This window comes from Molothrus ater, chromosome 2 (genome assembly GCF_012460135.2).
Source record: "Molothrus ater isolate BHLD 08-10-18 breed brown headed cowbird chromosome 2, BPBGC_Mater_1.1, whole genome shotgun sequence".
NCBI classification, from domain to species: domain Eukaryota; kingdom Metazoa; phylum Chordata; class Aves; order Passeriformes; family Icteridae; genus Molothrus; species Molothrus ater.
In genome coordinates this window covers 96,604,032-96,623,057 of record NC_050479.2, presented here as the reverse complement: position 1 = coordinate 96,623,057, position 19,026 = coordinate 96,604,032, and the positions used below count along the sequence as shown (strand labels likewise).

At 44.2% G+C, this 19,026-nt stretch overlaps 1 protein-coding gene across 1 annotated transcript in view; it reads left to right on the top strand.

Annotated features, from left to right (window-relative positions):
* The first annotated feature begins 420 nt into the window (after positions 1–420).
* Positions 421–19,026, top strand: part of CD96 (CD96 molecule) — a 30,618-nt gene continuing 12,012 nt past the window's right edge. The window contains 6 exon segments of the mRNA XM_036396610.2: positions 421–434; positions 436–476; positions 3,366–3,791; positions 16,262–16,317; positions 18,173–18,263; positions 18,644–18,820. Of these exon segments, the coding sequence (XP_036252503.2) occupies positions 421–434; positions 436–476; positions 3,366–3,791; positions 16,262–16,317; positions 18,173–18,263; positions 18,644–18,820 (805 nt within the window).

The window sequence follows — 19,026 nt, the reverse complement described above, 5'->3', positions numbered from 1 at the left end:
GTGTTGGAAGAGACCTTCAAGACCAATTCCAACAGCTAACCTGGCACCACCATAATCACCCCTAAACCATATCCCCAAAAATTATATATTCAAACTTAGGTACCTGGCATATTTTTGAGAGTGTGTAAATCATTAAACTGCTTACTCTGAGTTAATCTGAAAAGACAAAAGAAAAAAAATTGTTTTCAACATGGGCTAAAATGTAGGTAATGCTTTTGTTTTAAAAGTTTCATAAAATGTTCTTATTTTATCACTCTAGCAGGAAACTGAGGCTTTTGGTTTAATGAAGCATTTCTTTGAAGTCATGCTGAGTGACTGTGCTGCACATCTGCCTGTCTGCATGGGGCAGGCCATTTCAACTTCCTTTTCTGAGGGAGCACCAAGACAGCTACAAATTCACCAGAACTTCATCAAGTGAAGATGAAAGCAAGGTGGCTTTTCTCTCTTTTGTTTGCTCTCAGTGCCCAGTGTCACAGGTAAGAGTGTCAGGGGGACACCTTGACTCAGTTTATGATGGCGGGTGGTGAGGGGCAGGCTGGGATTAGTGGGTCTCACTAGGCTGAGCTGTAGCTACTGGCAATGATTTTCTATTTCCTGACAACTTTCTAATAACCCTAGTTATAATGTGCAGCTAGTAAGGAGTAAATGCCTTGTGCTGAGCAGATTACTTAATTCAATATGCCTAACCTGCTGGAATAATCACTGGGATGAGCTCACTTGAAGTAGAGGATTTGCTCCTCTCAAATGGGCCAAAAGGAAAGCTGCTTTCAATGGGACAATAAAAAATACCTCTCTGTCTCTGTCTTACATACCTGTGTATGCAGAGAGAGGAAGAATTGAAACGCTTCAAGGTAAGAGTAAATTGTACAGGTGAAACCCCTTAAACAGATTCTTCCCGTCCTCTTCTCCACCTAGCCCCATGTGCTGACATCTAGAGAAACAAGTTTGTCATTCAAGTAAAACACTCAGAAAAGCTGACTAAGGGGGGCTGTACCTTTGTCAGAGGGAATTTAAACCAAAAGCAATCTGAGGAAAACCAAGAAAAAGTATGATGTTCACAAACCCCCACCCTCTCAAAATTCTGACCATGATAAATGCAGGAATACTTATTACCAGCTAGGAAAAACAATTTTGTAGGATACACAATTTTCAAGTTAAGAAGGGAAAAACTGGATGTATTTGAATGGCAGTGAAGGATGCGTCTCACAATCTGGCATAGGCTGATCTTTTTTGCACTGAGGCAAACTGGTTCTCAAAATAAAAATAATTCATACATGTGTTCATAGAAAATAGAAAATCTAAAATGCAAAGAAAGGAATAGAAGCCTCAAAACATACACATGTAAGAAAGAAATAGCATTTACAGAAAAATAGGAATTGGAGGGGTTTTTTCCTCTCAGATGAAATCCTCACTGAAGTCATTCAAAGGTGAAAGTGGAGGCCTCTCTGCCCTTTGTGGAGATCAGACACCTAAATGTCTGGGAGTTACTCTAAGAAATTTCAACTGGAGCACAGGTATGCACTACTGGACACTATTTGATTTTGAAAAATAAAGTTGACATAAAATGAGATTGCTTATATTGAGATGCTAGCAAAGAGTTAAGAACACTTTTGCACAAAATGTTTTCAGTTAAAATAATCCACTGCACTAGGCTACTAAGATATAACGCAAATTAAAATGTTGTTTCTACATATATAATTTTTTCAACTTAATATAAATTACTCAAGTGGTTCTTCATAGGCATTCTTTATATGATCCTTAGACCTAAAGCAGCATCAGCATGAATATGAGAGACAAAATGCTGCGTGTCTTTTGCTTGATAGTCTGATTGCAAGATTCCTGCTTGCTTCTCCCTTAACTTTTACCGTTGCAAAACTTGTGGTGAAATCAGAGAGCATTTCCTATAATAAGCTCCTTGCACTGACAAAAATAGTTTTAGTAATTTTTCTCACAGCACAAGGCTGTGAGACTTGTCATTCAGGCTTATTTTTATTTAACCTCTAACATCATCACATCATTTAGAATAAAAGATGAGCAGAACATGTGCAGCAATGAAACAGCAGAGATTAATGTTGGCCATGGCCATTGAGTAGCTCTGTTCTCCACACATCTAGTCTCCAAGTGTCCATGTCACCCTTCAGTGTACAGGTAATAAATCAGAGCCAGCTCTGTGAGGATGTATCACTCTGCCCTTGTGCTTTCTCTACATCAAGCCAGAGCTGAGGGTGCACAGTCCCTGCCTGGCTCCTTCCTGGCTGAGCTGGAGGAGTGTGGGGCACACTGTAGCCCCATTGAGAATGCCTGAGCCCTGGCAGGGCCCACCCCCTCGTTCAGGTGCCCCAGAGCCATGTACCACACAGCAGAGCAAATGTCAAAGCAAGGGAATTAGTACCCAGCTTTTTCAAGGAAAGAAGGTGAGCAGTGGGCACTTGCAGCTGGCAGGACTGCAGGGCAAATTCCCAAAGCAAATATACAGGGATGTTAACACAGGGAGGATGATAAAATGGAATGTAAATGGGGGGCAACAACTCTTTTTTTTTCTTTTTTTGTGGACCTGCACATTCTTTTGGAAAAGAACGGGTGTACAGGGGACTTTTTGTGTACGGCTCTATGGAAGTGATTGATTACTTTTCTCACTGGAACAATGCCCTCCATAAATTCTTCATCTCCTTGAGTTTGTCAGTGCCCTGCATTCAGGGGTTTGGGGACTGCCAGACTCTTACTCATAGGAGGGAGAAAGGGATATAAATCAATTCTACAACAACAGCAGCTAAACCAAATGGTACAGCTCCTGCTGAATGCCCCTTCATTTCATCAATCCATTATTCCTTTATATGGCGCACTAAGGACTGCCACCTGCTTTATGAAATTAACAGAGGAAGAAAACACACACACCAGAGCAGCTCACTTTGACACTGAGACAGACACTGGTTTAGGACATGCAGGAGCTGTTTAATAACACAGAGAATTGCTTTTTCTGCTGAAGCCACAAAGGCAGTGGGCAGGGGGATGGTGCAGGGAATTAGCCAGTGGGGATAACTCATTTGTTCTTGTAAAAAGAACTGAGGAATAACTGTCCAGCTTCTGCTTTATTTATATTACTTGAAAGATTTTCATTTTCACAGAGACCCTCAGAGCTCTCATTTCTCTCCAAGAAGTGTGACAGGATCTCCCTGGCTTCTTCCAGACACACATGCATTTGATCTCCCAGTTTTCTCTCTGCAGTCTGTACTGGTGGAGATTTGCTGGAAGTTGTAGGGTCTTCATAGTTGTCTATGGCTAAAGCACCAAATCAAAGATGGATTAGGAAAAGCTTTGTTTAAACATTACTTGCGCTGAAATTGATCCTGTTTTTTTTTTTTAAGGTCAGACTGCAGTTGTCGTTACCCAGACAGAAGTGGTCCATGCTCTGCCAGGTACTGACATCACCCTGGTATGCGTGTTCCCAAAATTGCACAGTACCCACATCATACAGACACAGTGGTCCAAGACTGACAGCAGCCCCTCTACCAAAATACCTGTATATCACCCCACCTATGGCACCCATTACTTCAAGTTTTCTGAGGCTCCTTACAACTTTTCAGTGTCCTTCAGCACAAGGATGTGCTGCAGTGGGGACAACACAGGGTCTTTGTGTTCCACCAATCCAAATGCCATGTCTGAATGCAATTGGTGGGTGCTGCACCTGGAAAATATTACCGTGTCCCTTACTGGGCAGTACAAATGCACTTTTGCTACTTACCCATATGGGACAAAGGCCGCAAAAATTTAACTTACCGTCAAGGCAGAAGGTAAGTGATTGCAAATGAGATTTTGCTGTTTCCTAATGAGGTGGGGGAGAATATCAGGATAGATGAACACTTCTTGGTTGGTGATGGTGACTTGTTTGGGATTCACAGTAGTGCCACTGAATGTTGCTTTTACAGTTTCCTATTTACCAGGCACTCTTTAGTTCTTTTATCCAACTCATTATTAGGAAACCTTAATTGTTTGGTAGAATAAAAAGTTTGATAGTAAAGTAAAAAAAGGTGGTCAGGTGGGCAGTTTCTGCATTTTCATTTTGGAGAAACATTGTGGAGGAGACTGGATGAGCAGCTCAGTATATGGTGGGACTAAGGATGTTGGATCTTCAAATCATGTGCTGCTGCTGCTGTGGGTGTGCATCACTGGGCATCAGAAAGAGAAAACACCCTTGTCTGATTGAGGCTGAGGGCTGGCATCGGCAGAACATGCTGACTATTCGCTCCATGGAAGGATGAGTGCCCCTACTGACACCTTGTGAAGGCTGACCTAGAACAGAGGATAGACAGAGTTAAAGAATAAAGTAGGTATTTATTAAAAGGCCTCAACAAGGTGCCAAGATACTCCTTGGGCAGTATAATACCCAAACAGGGCTACAGCCAAGATGAACCCAAAATGGTCACAAAATGGACGACCAGTCACAAGGCCTCACATTTTTGTAAGTTTTGGTCCATTTGCATATTCAAGTTAATTGTCCAATTATAGTTTTAGGTTATGAAGTCCCATCCTTCTTGTTTTTCTCTCTTCGGCCCGCATTGTTTATGCTCTTGGGCCTGAAACTAATATTGATTGTCCTTGGTCCCAAGCTAGAAAAGGAATTGTTTTGTCTACCTACTCTGTGAAGAGAGTTTACCAAGCCTTAATATGAAGTTCAGAACTACACACTAAAGCAGCACAGAATCTGAAAAATATAAAAGTTAAAACTTAAGGCATCACCACCACCAAAAAGACACTGGAGCAAAGTGGGGAATTGCATAGGAGAATCACAGGAATGGGGATTTGGCTGCTTCTGTCAGGCAAAAGGAAGCTGGGAAGCAGTATGACTGCTCTCGGTAAGTAAGCCTCTGGAGAGAGCCTGAACTCCAAGAAGGATATTTAAATTATCCTGGTAAAGTAACAAATTTATTTAAATCAGATGAGAATGGATTTGACAACAAATTAAAAAACAGTGGCAACTGTCAGTGTAGCAACTTTGGGAACAGCTATTTAGTGTCAGCAGTGAGGGCAAAAGCCCAAACTGCTGTGAAAATGGAACCTGGCATGAGTGTTGAGCAAGTCTGTTGTTGTGCACATGGGGAACTGGATTTGATGACCTCAGAATCCTCTTTCTGACACAGGTTTCTGCTAACAACTCAAGAAGGATTAAAGTAAACAGCAAATCTGGCACTGCTTCAGTTCAGATCTGCAAGGCCAGTGCCCTCACTCTGCATGGGCCCAAGGCTGTAGACACAGCAGACATTCAAGAGTTAGGATCAGGGTGGGTGCAGGTCATTTTAGGGGCATTTTGGTGTTCTCCCACTCTCCTTTTACCTACATCACAAGGCCAGACTGGTAGTCCCCACGCTGGACCGTGTTACTCCTGTAGCAAGAGGAGGTCCTGTGTAAGACTCATACTCAGGGACATTTAACACTGATGGTACCTGCATGGCAGTGACTCCAAGAATTTTGGTGCTGTTATCCTGGAGACATATCTGGAGCAACCCTGTGGCACCTGCCTGCCCTGATGAACACGCAGAGGCAAAGAGCCAGTACCTCTGCCCAGCTCACAGAGGATGGGTATGTTTAAACAGTACATGCTGAATAATTGTGCCAAAGCTGAAGCTGCCACTCTGCCTGCTGTATGGGGGTGTGTTGTGGTAGGCTACCCTTTTGGAATTTCCTTGTGCTCCACAGGACAGAGGGATCAAAGGGAGTGCAGGGAGGTACAAACCGTGCTGGTAGCCCTGTGAAACCCTCCTATGCTTCTTCTGTTCTTCATGCAAAGTTTCTGTCATTCTAGTACAGCAATTGAGCTAATCAGGCATCGCTTTTCTTCTCCTGCCCTTGGCTGATACAGACAGGTTCAATACTGTTATTGCTGTCTACAGTTTGGGCAGCCCTTGTTCATATCAGCATCACCGTGGCTTTTTTCAGTAACTACAAGATGTAGCAAGCTGTACTACTGATGATTGCTTGCTAGAAAGAACTAAAAAATTGAGTTTGCCACCTTTTGCAGGTTTGTGTTTTAAGGTTAGCAGATCTTTTGCAATAAACCACTCTGACTCAAAAGAAGGCAAAAAACCTTAATCTAGCCTATGAGCGAATGGGATGGATAAAGGTGACAGTGTAGATGAAGTACAGTTTTCATTTCCATCAAAGAGAAGTGAATCCAGATGCACTCAACTTGTAAAAAGCTTGCAGAGCAGCAGGCCTTTATACGACAGACAGACACAGAGGACTTTAGCCAACAGGCTATTAATGGAGATGGGAGTCAGAGATAGGAGGGGGAAGCAAATAGCTGGGACATGTGACTGTGAGAGTAGGCAGAAGCTTTTTCCAGACTGAACTCTGGGATTGATAGTGGGGCCCTGGAAAATGTTAAAGATAGACTCTGAAAATGTTAGGCTTTGTGTTTTGCCAGATGATTGCACCTGCGTAAGCAGTATGATAAATTATAAAATTGTTAGATGTGATGATTTTTTAGTAATTAAATATAATTATTGTATAATCATAAGAAGAATCATGAGAAACTATGTTAGAAATTTAAAAGTGGGCCACGAGGAGCCATGCTTGGCTGAAATCTATGTATACAATAGAACAATGTAAGTTTAATAATTAACATGAAAGTTATATAACAATAGAATATAAAAATATGTTCATCCCGAATGCATATTGGAGTCCGATTTAGGTTGAATGCCCCAGAGCTCTTCAATAAAAAGCACCTACTGACACCCAGAGCTCTTCTTGACACCCAGAGCTCTTCAATAAAAAGCACCTACATATAATTGCTCTTATGATTATGTGTTTCTGAACGCTAACATTTTGGCGACCCAGATGGGACCCTGTGAGTGCTGCTGAGTGAGTTCACAACTTGATCATGCTCCAAGCTGGCACCGAGGGATTCTCGGGGGGCTCATCGGCTGCGACCCGCCTCTGCTGCTCACAATGTCCTCGGGAGAGAGGTAAGGTGCTTTTACTTTGGTTTGGTTGCCTGCCAATAAGATGCAGCAAAAGCTACGCTTGGTTGGGCTTAGGAATTCCTGGTGGTATCGCCTAGGCACCGTTCCGTAAGCATTACAGGTATGGCATTTGTGGTGTATTTGGATGGAGAAACTTAAAGGAATTTTGGGCAGCAATGCCTCTATTCCGCAAACTTCTCCTTTGGGGTTCTTATTAGCACATTGGAAACAGGGTAATTTTGGGGGAGAATTATGTAAAGCTAAGTTGATTGATTATTGTAATACATGGTGGCCAGAATACGTCTTGGAGAATGGCAAAAAATGGCCAAAATACAAGACTCTGCAATATAACACTATTTCGCAGTTAATGTCGTTTTGTAAACAAGAAGGAAAATGGGATGAGGTGCCGTATGTTGATTTGCTTTTCTATTTATGGGGAAAGCCAGAATGGCAGGATGAATGTGGATTAATGGTGGTTAGAGCATCTGCAAGTGGTAAGTGTGGGGTTTGTGAGAAACGTTGTCTAGAACACTTAGCGTTGAAAGAAGGTCTGAGTAGGGAAAATTATACAGATATTGATTTACAGGTAGCTCCAATAAGACCAAGAGGACCTAGCCCTATCTCACCTACTTCACCTGTCCCTATCCCACCGTCTGCCCCTACCTCACCTAATCCTGAACCTGTCTCGTCTAATACACCCTTCTCTCTTTATCCTCCTCTCCCACCGTCACCTGATCCCTCTTCCTTGGAAGATGAGCAAAACCTAACTATGATAGAAAGGAGGGGGAGGGATGCAAGTGAAAAAGATAGCAATAGTAATGAATCAGCAACACCTGTATCCCACAGAACTCGAAGTCGGTCAAAGCTTGCCCCGGTCATGGGCAGACAAAAGCGAACTGTGATTGCCCCCTTGTGACAAGGTGTAGGAGTGGAAGGCCCAGTGTTTGTAAAAGTGCCTTTTTCTCCTGCAGATTTAGTGATTTGGAAACAATCAGCCGGAACTTGTAGAGAAAATCTTGATAAGGTGGCACGAGTAGTAAAAATGGTTATAAAAACTCAGAATCCTGACTGGGATGACATACAAGTAATTTTAGATACTTTGATGGATTCTACTGAGAAAGAGATGGTACTTAAGGCAGCCAAAGAAAGGGCAAGGGAGGATATCAGAAACGGGCTCGTAACAGGAAATTTAGATGAAAATTTCCCAATTGAGGATCCAAAATGGGACCCTAATTTATCTTGGGATATGAGGAGACTACGGAAATACCAGGAGTGGATCCAAATAGGAGTTCAGAATGCTGTGCCCAAAACTGTGAATTGGTCTAAATTAAAGAAGGTCCGACAGGAAAAGAAAGAATCTCCCACAGCGTTTTTGGAGAGGCTTAAGGAGCTAGCAAGGAAATATACAGATCTCCAAATAGACACAGAACAAGCAAAGGTTCAGCTTGCTCTCATATTCTTGGGCCAGTCACAGGACGATATCAGGAGGAAATTGCAAAAATGAGAAGGGGAGGAATTAAGGAATTTGGATAAACTACTTGAGGTAGCCTGGAAGGTATATAATAATCGCGAAAGAGAAGCTAGTAAAAGGCAGCAGCAAAATCTTTTGGCAGTAATACAAGGAAAAGGGAACCCAAATTTCAGGGGACGTGGCAGGGGTAGCCGTGGTAGAAGACCAGTTATGCAAGGGTTAAGCCTAAATCAATGTGTGTATTGCAAACAGGAGGGACATTGGAAAAGGGAATGCCCAAACAACAACCGGTTTCACCAGGGCAATCAGTTCCAGCAGGAAAATGTTGCCAAGGCGATGGTGTTACGCGAATATAACAGCTGACTGGACGTGGAACCTGTAAAACAGGTCCAAGAACCTGTCATAAATATACAGTTAGGGCATAAGGAGGTCAAATTTCTAATAGATACAGGAGGTACTTACTCTGTACAAATTGGGGACAAGGAAACAACAATAGTCGGCGCTACAGGGAAAGAGGAAAAATGGCCATTCTTGCAACCCCTAGATTTGTGTTTTGGGAACAAGGTTTTAACACACAAGTTCCTATATGTACCTGAGTGTCCAATTCCACTTTTAGGGAGAGATTTGCTAGCGAAACTTGATGCAGTAATAACCTTTGAAAATGGAGACCTTATAATGAAAATACCTGAATCAAAGACGGGACAGATATTAATGATCAAAGAAAAACCTGTTGCCTCTATCCCTAGGGAGGTAGAAGATGCAGTGATTCCCTCTGTATGGGAAACGGATATACCAGGGAAATCTGAATTGGCACAATAGTGCATGTGGTGTTAAAAGAAGGGGCGAGGGCTATACAAGTCAAACAGTATCCCATAAAACCAGAAGCACGGCAAGGAATAGTAAAGGTTATTGAGAAATTCTTGAAATACCGAATTTTAGAAGAATGTGAATCAGAATTTAATACACCAATATTTCCAGTAAAGAAACCAAATGGTGAATACCGATTAGTGCAGGATTTGAGAGCAATAAATAAAAGAACAAAGGACATTTTTCCAGTGGTAACAAATCCCTACACATTGCTGACATCCATAAAAGAGATATATAAATGGTTTACTGTAATTGATTTAAAAGATGCCTTTTTCTGCATACCCCTTGTCAAAGAAAGTAGGAAACTGTTTGCCTTTGAGTGGGAAAACGCAGGGAACAGAAGGAAGACACAGCTCACCTGGACACGACTTCCACAAGGTTACAAGAACTCGCCAACCAACTGGCAAAGGAGCTGGAGATTTGGACCGAAAATGGGCAAGTACCAAGACACCAATACCTGTTGTTGCAGTATGTTGATGATATACTAATAGCTACAGAAGAAAAAGCAACCTGTATAAAGGTAACCATTGAGATTTTAAATTCACTGGGAATGGGAGTTATAAAGTATCCAGAGGAAAGGCACAAATTGCCCAACAGACTGTGATCTACCTGGGATGTGAAATTTCACAAGGGCAACGAAAACTAGGTACTAACCATATCCAAGCTATTTGTGCTATTCCAGAGCCCCAGAATTTACATGAGCTGCGAGTCTTCCTCGGGATGGCAGGATGGTGTCGCCTGTGGATCATGGACTATGGACTGATTGCGAAGCCCCTGTATGAAGCTCAGAAGATGCAGCCATTCATCTGGTGCAAGCCACAGAAAGAAGCCTTCCTAAAATTAAAGGGAGCACTGACAACTGCTCCAGCATTAGGGTTACCTGATCTGTCTAAAGATTTTCAGCTGTTTGTACATGAAAGGCTGCGCCTAGCACGAGGAGTCCTGACCCAACGTCTGGGAAGCTGGAAAAGGCCGGTGGGCTACTTTTCCAAAAAACTTGACAACATAAGTGCCGGGTAGCCTTCATGTCTGCGGACAGTTGCAGCCACTGTGATGCTGATACAAGAAGCCAGGAAGCTTACTATGGGAAGGCACATAGATGTCTATGTACCATACATGGTAACCACTGTCTTAGAACAGAAGGGAGGCCATTGGCTATCTCCAAGCAGGATGATAAAATTCCAGGTAGTCCTGACTGAGCAGGATGATGTCACATTAAAAACAGCTAACCTTTTGAATCCAGCTTTGTTCCTAGGTACCACAATTGAAGAAGGCCCATTACAGCATGACTGTGTAGAGGTAATAGAGTACACCTATTCAGCAAGAGAAGACCTGAAAGACGTCCCACTAGAGCAGCCAGAGTGGGAGCTATTTACAGATGGGAGCAGCTTCATGGAAAACGGAACCAGATATGCTGGATATGCGGTAACCACAGTCAGTACAGTAGTGGAGGCAAAAGCATTACCACCAAATACATCTGCCCAGAAGGCAGAACTGGTTGCTTTAACCAGGGCGCTAGAATTAAGTGAAGGGAAAAAGGTAAATATATGGACTGACTCAAAATATGCTTTTGGAGTGGTGCATGTAAACGGAGCACTGTGGAAAGAAAGAGGACTATTGTCTTCTCAAGGTACCCACATTGAACATCACGTTGCAGTCCTGCAATTGATAAAAGCAGTAAAAAAACCTGAACAAGTGGCAATTATACACTGTAAAGCACACCAATCAGGAAACTCCAAAATCTGTGAGGGAAATCGAAAGGCAGACTGGGCATCCCGACAGGTTGCTTGAGAGGTGCAAATAATAATGGCATTGATACCTTTAAAGCTTAATGTATCCCAATTCAATTTGCCTCCAAAACCAAAATATTCAGTAGAAGATGAGAGACTGGCACGTTTGCTAAATGCACAAAAGAATTCAGAGGGATGGTATGTGACTGCACAAGGACAGATAGTGGTACCCCCCTTGATAATGAGAGAAGTTCTACAAATTAAACTTAACAAATGTCATTGGGGTGCAGAGGCATTGGTAAAATTGCTAAAGCAGAGTTTAATTTCAGTACGGATGTTAACAATGGCAAAATCAGTAATGTCAAAATGTGATATCTGCTTGAAAAACAACCCAGTGCTAGGCAACAGGCACAGCTAGGAAGAATTTGGATAGGAATAGAACCAGGAGACTATTGGCAGATAGATTTTGTTGTCGCGGTGAGGGAAACTTGGACGCTCAATATGAGTGTTTAGCAAGCTTCGTTTATTGAAGAGAGCATCAGACTTTTATGCACAGCAAGTAATAAGCTCATACATATTCTGCAAGCTAAGCAATCTATTGGCTATACTACAATATCAGCTCTTCCTCATACCTTAGGGGTTACATCTTTCTTTTCTCATGTCTCTCTCACTACTTGTTATTGTACCACAGCTATGCTCAAGGGCACAGTGTTTTGCAGGTGCAGGGACCCAGATTAGCTACATCCTCCCAATTCTTGGTCCAGAACATGGCCCCTGTCACATAGCCGTTCTTCCACAATTCCCCTGTTTTCTTTTTGCACAAGCAATGTTTGATTAAATGCAGCAGATATCATCCTTTGCACCATATTTTGTAAGCATATGCAAGGCAAAACTAATACTACTAACAAAGCTATAATGCTTACTATAATGCCAGCCTTAACAATAGAGTGTAGCCATGATCCCAGGCCTAAAGATTTGAGCCATCCATCAATACCAAAGCCCGATTCTACCTGTAGGTTGCCAGCTAACCTCCGCAACTCAGAGAACTGGGAGTGGATGGACTGCGAATGGTCAGAAAGGTTCATGCAACACATGCCTTCAAATTCTTCACAACCATGGCCTTGTGCAAGCAAAAGAAAATCAATTGCAGCTCTATTTTGAAGTGTTGCATGGTGAATAGAATCAACATCAAGCAAAAGACTAGAAAGCGCCATAGAAGTGGCATTGGTTGGCTTCTCAAGCCAGCATCCCAACTTATTTAGGGTGGCATGGGTGCCTGCTGCTGCCACCCCTGGAGCCAGAAAAGATGCCGCAATTATGGCCCCTGGGGACCAAAATTTTACATCATCTTTGCAGTCAGCAGTAAATGCATGGGCCATTCTTTTACTTCGATGATGGCGGCGGCTCATGTTTAGTATCATGGAAGTGTTTGAAGATCAATCATAATAGTGAGTTTTTGAGGCTGAATATGTTGGTGTGTGATTTTCCACCCTAGGTATTTCCAAGGGCTCATTTCCTGCACCTTTTCTGTAGCAATCACCAGGCCTTGCTGTTGGAGCTGTTGAGCCAATTGTTGTTTTTGCTCTGGAGAGAACAGTGATGATTGAGCAAAAAGAATGTCATCCATATAATGGTAAATTATAACTTCGGGCCACGCCTTTCGAATTGGCTGCAAGGCTGCATCAACATACAGTTGACAAAGAGTGGGCGAGCAACGCATGCCCTGTGGGAGTACCGTCCACTCATATCACTGGGCAGGCCCTTCTCGATTCAACGCAGGCAGGGTAAAAACAAAGCGCTGCTTATCTGCCTCATGCAAGGCGATGGTGAAGAAACAGTCTTTTAGATCAATAATGAGGAGGGACCGTCCTTCAGGAAGCATTGCAGGATTAGGCAGTCCAGGCTGCAGGGCTCCCATACTATGCATCTGATCATTCACGGCACATAGATCATGCAGGAGCCGATATTTTCCAGATTTCTTTTTGATCACAAAAATAGGAGTATTCCAAGGACTAACAGATAACCGGAGATGTCCTTACTCAAACTGCTCATGTACCAGCTTGTGTGCCTGAATGAGACTTTCCCCTTTTAAAGGCCATTGCTCAACCCACACCGGGTCCTCTGTTTTCCATTGGAATGGGATAGGGAAAGTCCATGCAATGGCCATCCCTATAAAGGGAGATCTGTGGTAAGGACCATTCCCAACTGTGCCAACATATTGCGGCCCAGCAAGACGTGGACACCCTCAGGGAGCAGTATTACAGAAACTGTACAGGTGACAGTCTTTCCCTTTATAATAATTTTCAGCAGAGGGGATTTCCGTGCAAGCGTTGAGTCCTCCTACTCCTGCGACTGTGGCATTTTCCGCATGGGTGGGCCACTGGGGTGGCCATTTCTGCGTCCCTATGATGCTGACATCTGCACCAGTGTCTAGGAGCGCAACCAGGGTGATGGTTTGACCCTGATACTGGACGTCAAAATGTTTTTTAGGACAATGCTTTAAGTCCACTGTTAACAATGCCATTGTTCCTGTGGAACCAAAACTACCTTCACCACGTTGCTGCTTGCCAAGTGGTACAGTCCCTCCAGTTAATTGAGGCAAGGGGATTAATTGAGCAATTCGCGATCCGGCCGGAATAAACAATGGTGGGAATAGTGTTTGTGCCATTATTTGTATTTCACCTGTACAATCAGCATCAATTAGTCCAACAAGAATAGTAAATCCCAACATGCTGGCAGATGTCCAATCAACAAAGCTCCCACAGTTTGTCCGCTGGCTGTAGCTGGGCCCTTAATCCCCATTGGGATACGCTGCAGTTTTCAGTCTATTAAGTTGCAGTCTATTGAGGTTGCCAGGTCCAAACTGAGGCTTCCACTGGTTGCGGGGCAGAAGGAGGAGGTGCTTGTGCTGGGAAGGCGCTTGGGCTCTGGGCCGCCACTTGTGTCGGAGCGGGGCGACCCCTCCCGCTGGGCTTCCCATTTCCCGAGACATGCCGGCAGGCTGACTCATTGTGTGCGTCAGACTTGCAGTGCTGGCACCACACAGCTCCCATTGTACAATCCCGTCGCATATGGCCAGCAGTTCCGCAGCAGAAGCATCGGAATCGTGATGGTCCTTTTCTTTGAAGCCGATTTACCGACGCTTGCAAGGGGGCAAGGGCAGCCAACACCTGACTGCGTTGCCTGCGCCTGCTCCCTGAAACTACTTCCCAAATCTCTTACTGCTTCCACTAACATAGCCTGCGGCCCCACCGGCACCTGAGCCATTCATTCTAAAGCCTCCTCAACAGTCCCGGTACCAGGGAGTGTGACAAGTATACCCCTAGTGGTGGGATTGCAATTTTGTACGACACATTGCTTCAGTAGTGCTCCGTGCATATATTCGGGGACCCCTGCTGTCTGAATAGCATTCACCACTCTGTCAATAAACAACCAAAATGGCTCTTCTCTTCCTTGTTTAATTCCCATGTATGAGGGAATACCCCCTGGGAATTTCACCCTATCGAGCGCCATCCGGGATAATCTCATAGCCTCCCTCAGCTTCTCAGGCCCGATTAGTGCTTGCGCCTCCGTCCTTAGGTATGCCCCTATCCCCATAAGTTCCTCTAAAGTAACTCCATATAGCGGATCTCCTGGCTGTCTCAGGGTAGCCACAGACTCTTGGCACGCAGCCTGCCAGTGAGCATTAAACAACAACTGTTGATGCTGGGTAAGCACTAGCCTCATGAGGTTTTTAATATCCGATGACAACAGTATGTTCCCTCCCCACAAATAATTGAGCATCTGACGAGTTGGTTCTCTGTGGATACCACATTCACTTACAGTGGCACGGAGCTGTGCCAGCCATTTCCAATCTAAGGTAGTGACAGTTGCTTGCAAGCCTCCGCCAGGATTTGGTGCGTAAACCACCGGACAAGCCACCTCAAGCAAGGCATCAGCAGCCGCTCGGTCGCCTGCAACTATTGCCTCTCCTGTAATCTCTCGCCATGCCTTACGCCTTTCATTAGCAATTCGCACCACCTCGGGGTCAAGCATTTCCTTTTTCTTTCCCTGCGGTCCTCTCCAGCTGGAGGTGGGGGGCCAATACCTCGCTGCCAGTGGAGGTGCAGAAGGAGCGGCTCGGGCGGTTGCTGCAGAGGCCGTCCCCCCCGGCTGATACACCGTGGTAGTTGCTGGGGACAGAGGATAAGAGGACGTAGATGCTGAGGCCCCACTATTCTCACTAGGAACAGGCATTCCCAATCGGGCAGAGGCTGCCTGAGCAGCCTTCTGCTCTGCCTGGTACTGTTTTAGTGCATTAGCAACTGTCCACCAAGTTTTAGACAACTTTTTTGGAGTTTTACACTCATCTAACACAGCTTCCCACAACTTATCCCCAAACCTACACCACTCTAACTCCTCAAAGACCTGACTGGGATCTGCAAACACTTTTTGCAACTCCATATGCAAGCAATCCCGGGAGTTCTTTTCCCAGGTTGATACCCTGTAATCCCCGCTTTTGTGAAAAGCATTTAAAAAGGCCATACCCTGCTTGTCCCTCCATTACCTTCTAATTTAGTCATCAGCACTGTTGCAGCCCTTGCAAGACATCGGCGGCGCTTAGTCGGCCGAGACCCTTCTCTAAGGTCGCTCGGGGATACAAAGCCCGCTCTTTCGCCTGCCGAGACCCTTCTCTAAGGTCGCTCGGGGACGCAGAGCCCGCTCTTTTGCCTCCTGTGCTGTGTCGGGACTGACACGGAATACTGCACCGAACCGTGGCTCGCAGGTTCAAGCCCTCTGTAGGGTCCCCGTTCGGGGGCCATTTGTTGTGGTGAGGGAAACTTGGATGCTCAATATGAGTGTTTAGCAAGCTTCATTTATTGAAGAGAGCATCAGACTTTTATGCACAACAAGTAATAAGCTCATACATATTCTGCAAGCTAAGCAATCTATTGGCTATACTACAATATCAGCTCTTCCTCATACCTTAGGGGTTACATCTTTCTTTTCTCATGTCTCTCTCACTACTTGTTATTGTACCACAGCTATGCTCAAGGACACAGTGTTTTGCAGGTGCAGGGACCCAGATTAGCTACATCCTCCTGATTCCTGGTCCAGAACATGGCCCCTGTCACATAGCCATTCTTCCACAAATTCCCACTCTTCTTATGATACAATGCTGTTAAGTGTTATGAGAAGCTGTTAATGTGATCTGCAGTGTCCATTTCACTAATACATTTATGTTTGCTTTCCAGCTTACCCTGAGATCTTCATTAGCTTGGAGGAGAGCTCAGCCAGCACCTCACAGAAGGTGAGCAATTTTGGACAAAGAGTGATGCCTGTGACTGCCACCATGCCACCCGAGCAAGGCCAGGCAAGCTGAGCTGAATCAGGCATAGGAGGCATCCACCAAACTGACTGAGCTCACAGGGCAGCAGGCAAGGCATTGAGTTAACACGAGGTGCTCACGCCCTTTCCTCTGAGCTATTGCCACCCCCACAGCAGTGAGCACAAACCGGGGACTTCTAAGGACTTCTCTATGGTGTGGGCCTCTGTTTCAGTTTTGGTAATGGCAAAACCTAAAAGCCTACTGAATTGCACTGGCCATGCTTGGTATAAAACATATTTATGGCTCATATGACTGACTAGTAAGCCTCTCTGGCTATTAGCTATGGTGCTTTGCTTCCTGTTCCATCCCTCCAAGTTAAACCTTTTGATTGGCAAGTATCTCAAATCAAGAAGGTTTTCCTTGGAAACAGAGCTCATGGGCAAGCAGAACCTTGTACTAACCATAACCACCCACTTCACACAATTCATGTATCAGTTGGTTCTGAAAACTGGTATAATTTTCCTGGTAACATATTTCTGGGTGTGGTGTTGGACATTGTAGGCTTTTGTCTGCACTGTCCTGTTGAACAAAGCAAGGGGTGCCTGCTATCACAAGACTGGGCAATAGAAACTCCCCAAGAGCCTCTGTCTGTTCTTCACCTCCAAACAAACACTGACTTCTTTGCTTCTCTTTTATGCCTTTTTTTGCAGGGCTTATATCTAGTGAGGATATCAAAATTCTATTTATTCATAGGAAGAATTGAAAAAATATTATGACCTAAAAGTGCCTGAAAAATAAGGGAATAATGAAGAGGAAAATAGGAGAAAGCCATTACGCTACAAGCTCAGGTGCTGTTTACCATGGGAGGGAAAGAGTTTCAGCTGGATAGTTTCAGTCTTTGTACTGAATGATTGACTTCTGCCGGCTTCACTACATCAAGCTTGTTTCCAACTTAATGTGGGAACCACTTGCTTTGAATGAGGGAGCAAGAGAGGTTTGTGCTGCATGAGTAACACATGCTCTTTTCTTCTGTTGAAAACAAGGGCACTCTTATAACAGTGTTTAGTACTTAACAGTGTAATAACCTGCTAAATAAATATACTCCAGAATCTCCAGGCAGCATGAGGATGAGACCTCTCACCCTGCTAGTGCCCAAGCCTTCATCTAGCCTTGACTTTGAAGTCCTGCCCATCTATTGTTTGCTGAGAAATTAACCAGAGCACAAACACAGATCTTTGGAACAATTGGCATAGAACCAGGACTACTGCATCTAAAGTATCCAATTCCTTGTGATTTCTGGAAATGTCATGCATATTCTGTCTGCTACAAAGGTATCCATTTTTTTATATTCAACATATCGGGCTAGGCAGTCTTTTTCATGGGAATTGTCTCCTTCTTTATCTGCCAAATGAAGAGAGGATTTTCATGGCAATCAGAAAGTGTCTTATTCTCATCACACACACTGCACCCATTATTAGTTCCAGTGTTTTTCCATGTGAGTGTTTGTCACTGGGAGCAGGAGGGTGGGGGTCACTCTATATCTCTCCAGCCACAGCACAGGACTGGAGGGGGTTGGAGTCCTGACACTCAGGGCAACAGGGCTGTCCCTGGGCTCTCATTCAACAGTGCAATCAGAAAAATAAGGGAAGTGGGCAAGAAACACAATAAAGGGAAAGCAAGTGCTTCCTTCCAGAGCATTGTCCATACAGGCATTTGGAAGCTGGCAGCCAGGAGGGAAATGTCAGAGGCTCACTTAACATACATACATGTGTGTGTGTGTGTGTGTGTGTGTGTGTGTGTGTATTTAACCTAACAACTGCCTTGTGCTGCCCCACAGCCTAATGTGAGCTGTGTCGTGAGGAAGGCATTTCCCAAGCCAAGCCTCCTGTGGTACATGGACAGAGTGAACCTGACAGAGCAGCCTGGAAGTAAAGCAACCTGTCCACAGAGAAACAGCACAGCTACAGGAGTGGTTCCCAGGGAAAGCTATGACTCCTATCCACTTCTGCCCCAGGGAACCTGTAGGTGTCTATGTGTCTGAGGGGGAGAGCACAAAGGAAACAGCTCTCAAAGCTGTTTCCCCCCTCAAAGGAAACATCTAACAAAAGGCTGTGACCAGAGTCCCCTGCCTGGATGGGAACTGTGGTTTGGCATGACCACACCATTCTTGCCAAATCTTTGACAGTGTCTCAGCAAAGAAACCTGCGGCTATATGATCCTGCTTTCCAGTACCAACATTTTGCACAGCTCTGACTTAGAGTTTGGTGTAACAAGAGGGTACTTTCTTTTTTTTTTTTCTCTCCCCAAGAAATTTCTGTGGTACAAGAAGACTTGCAAGACAGTGAAGGTTTCTATGAGTTGAGATCAACACTGATGTTCCAAGGGACCCATAAGACACATAAGACATTCTCATGTGTGTGTCTGTTTCCCTTCCTGGGAAATGAAATGAAGATTATTTCATCAAAAGAAATATTTATTTCCTTCGGTATGTTTTTCTTCAGTAGGACACAACTAAAATGTTAAGAACACCAAACACATGTACTCGCTTGTTACTTAAAATACTGAAGAAATGCCAACAATATAAAAGTTTTATTGTACAAGTTTATCATGCAGTTTGAACTCTCTGGCAGGTTTTTTGGCTCAAATATTTGCTCAAGCCTCTGAATGAGCTAAGAAACTTCTCCACAAACA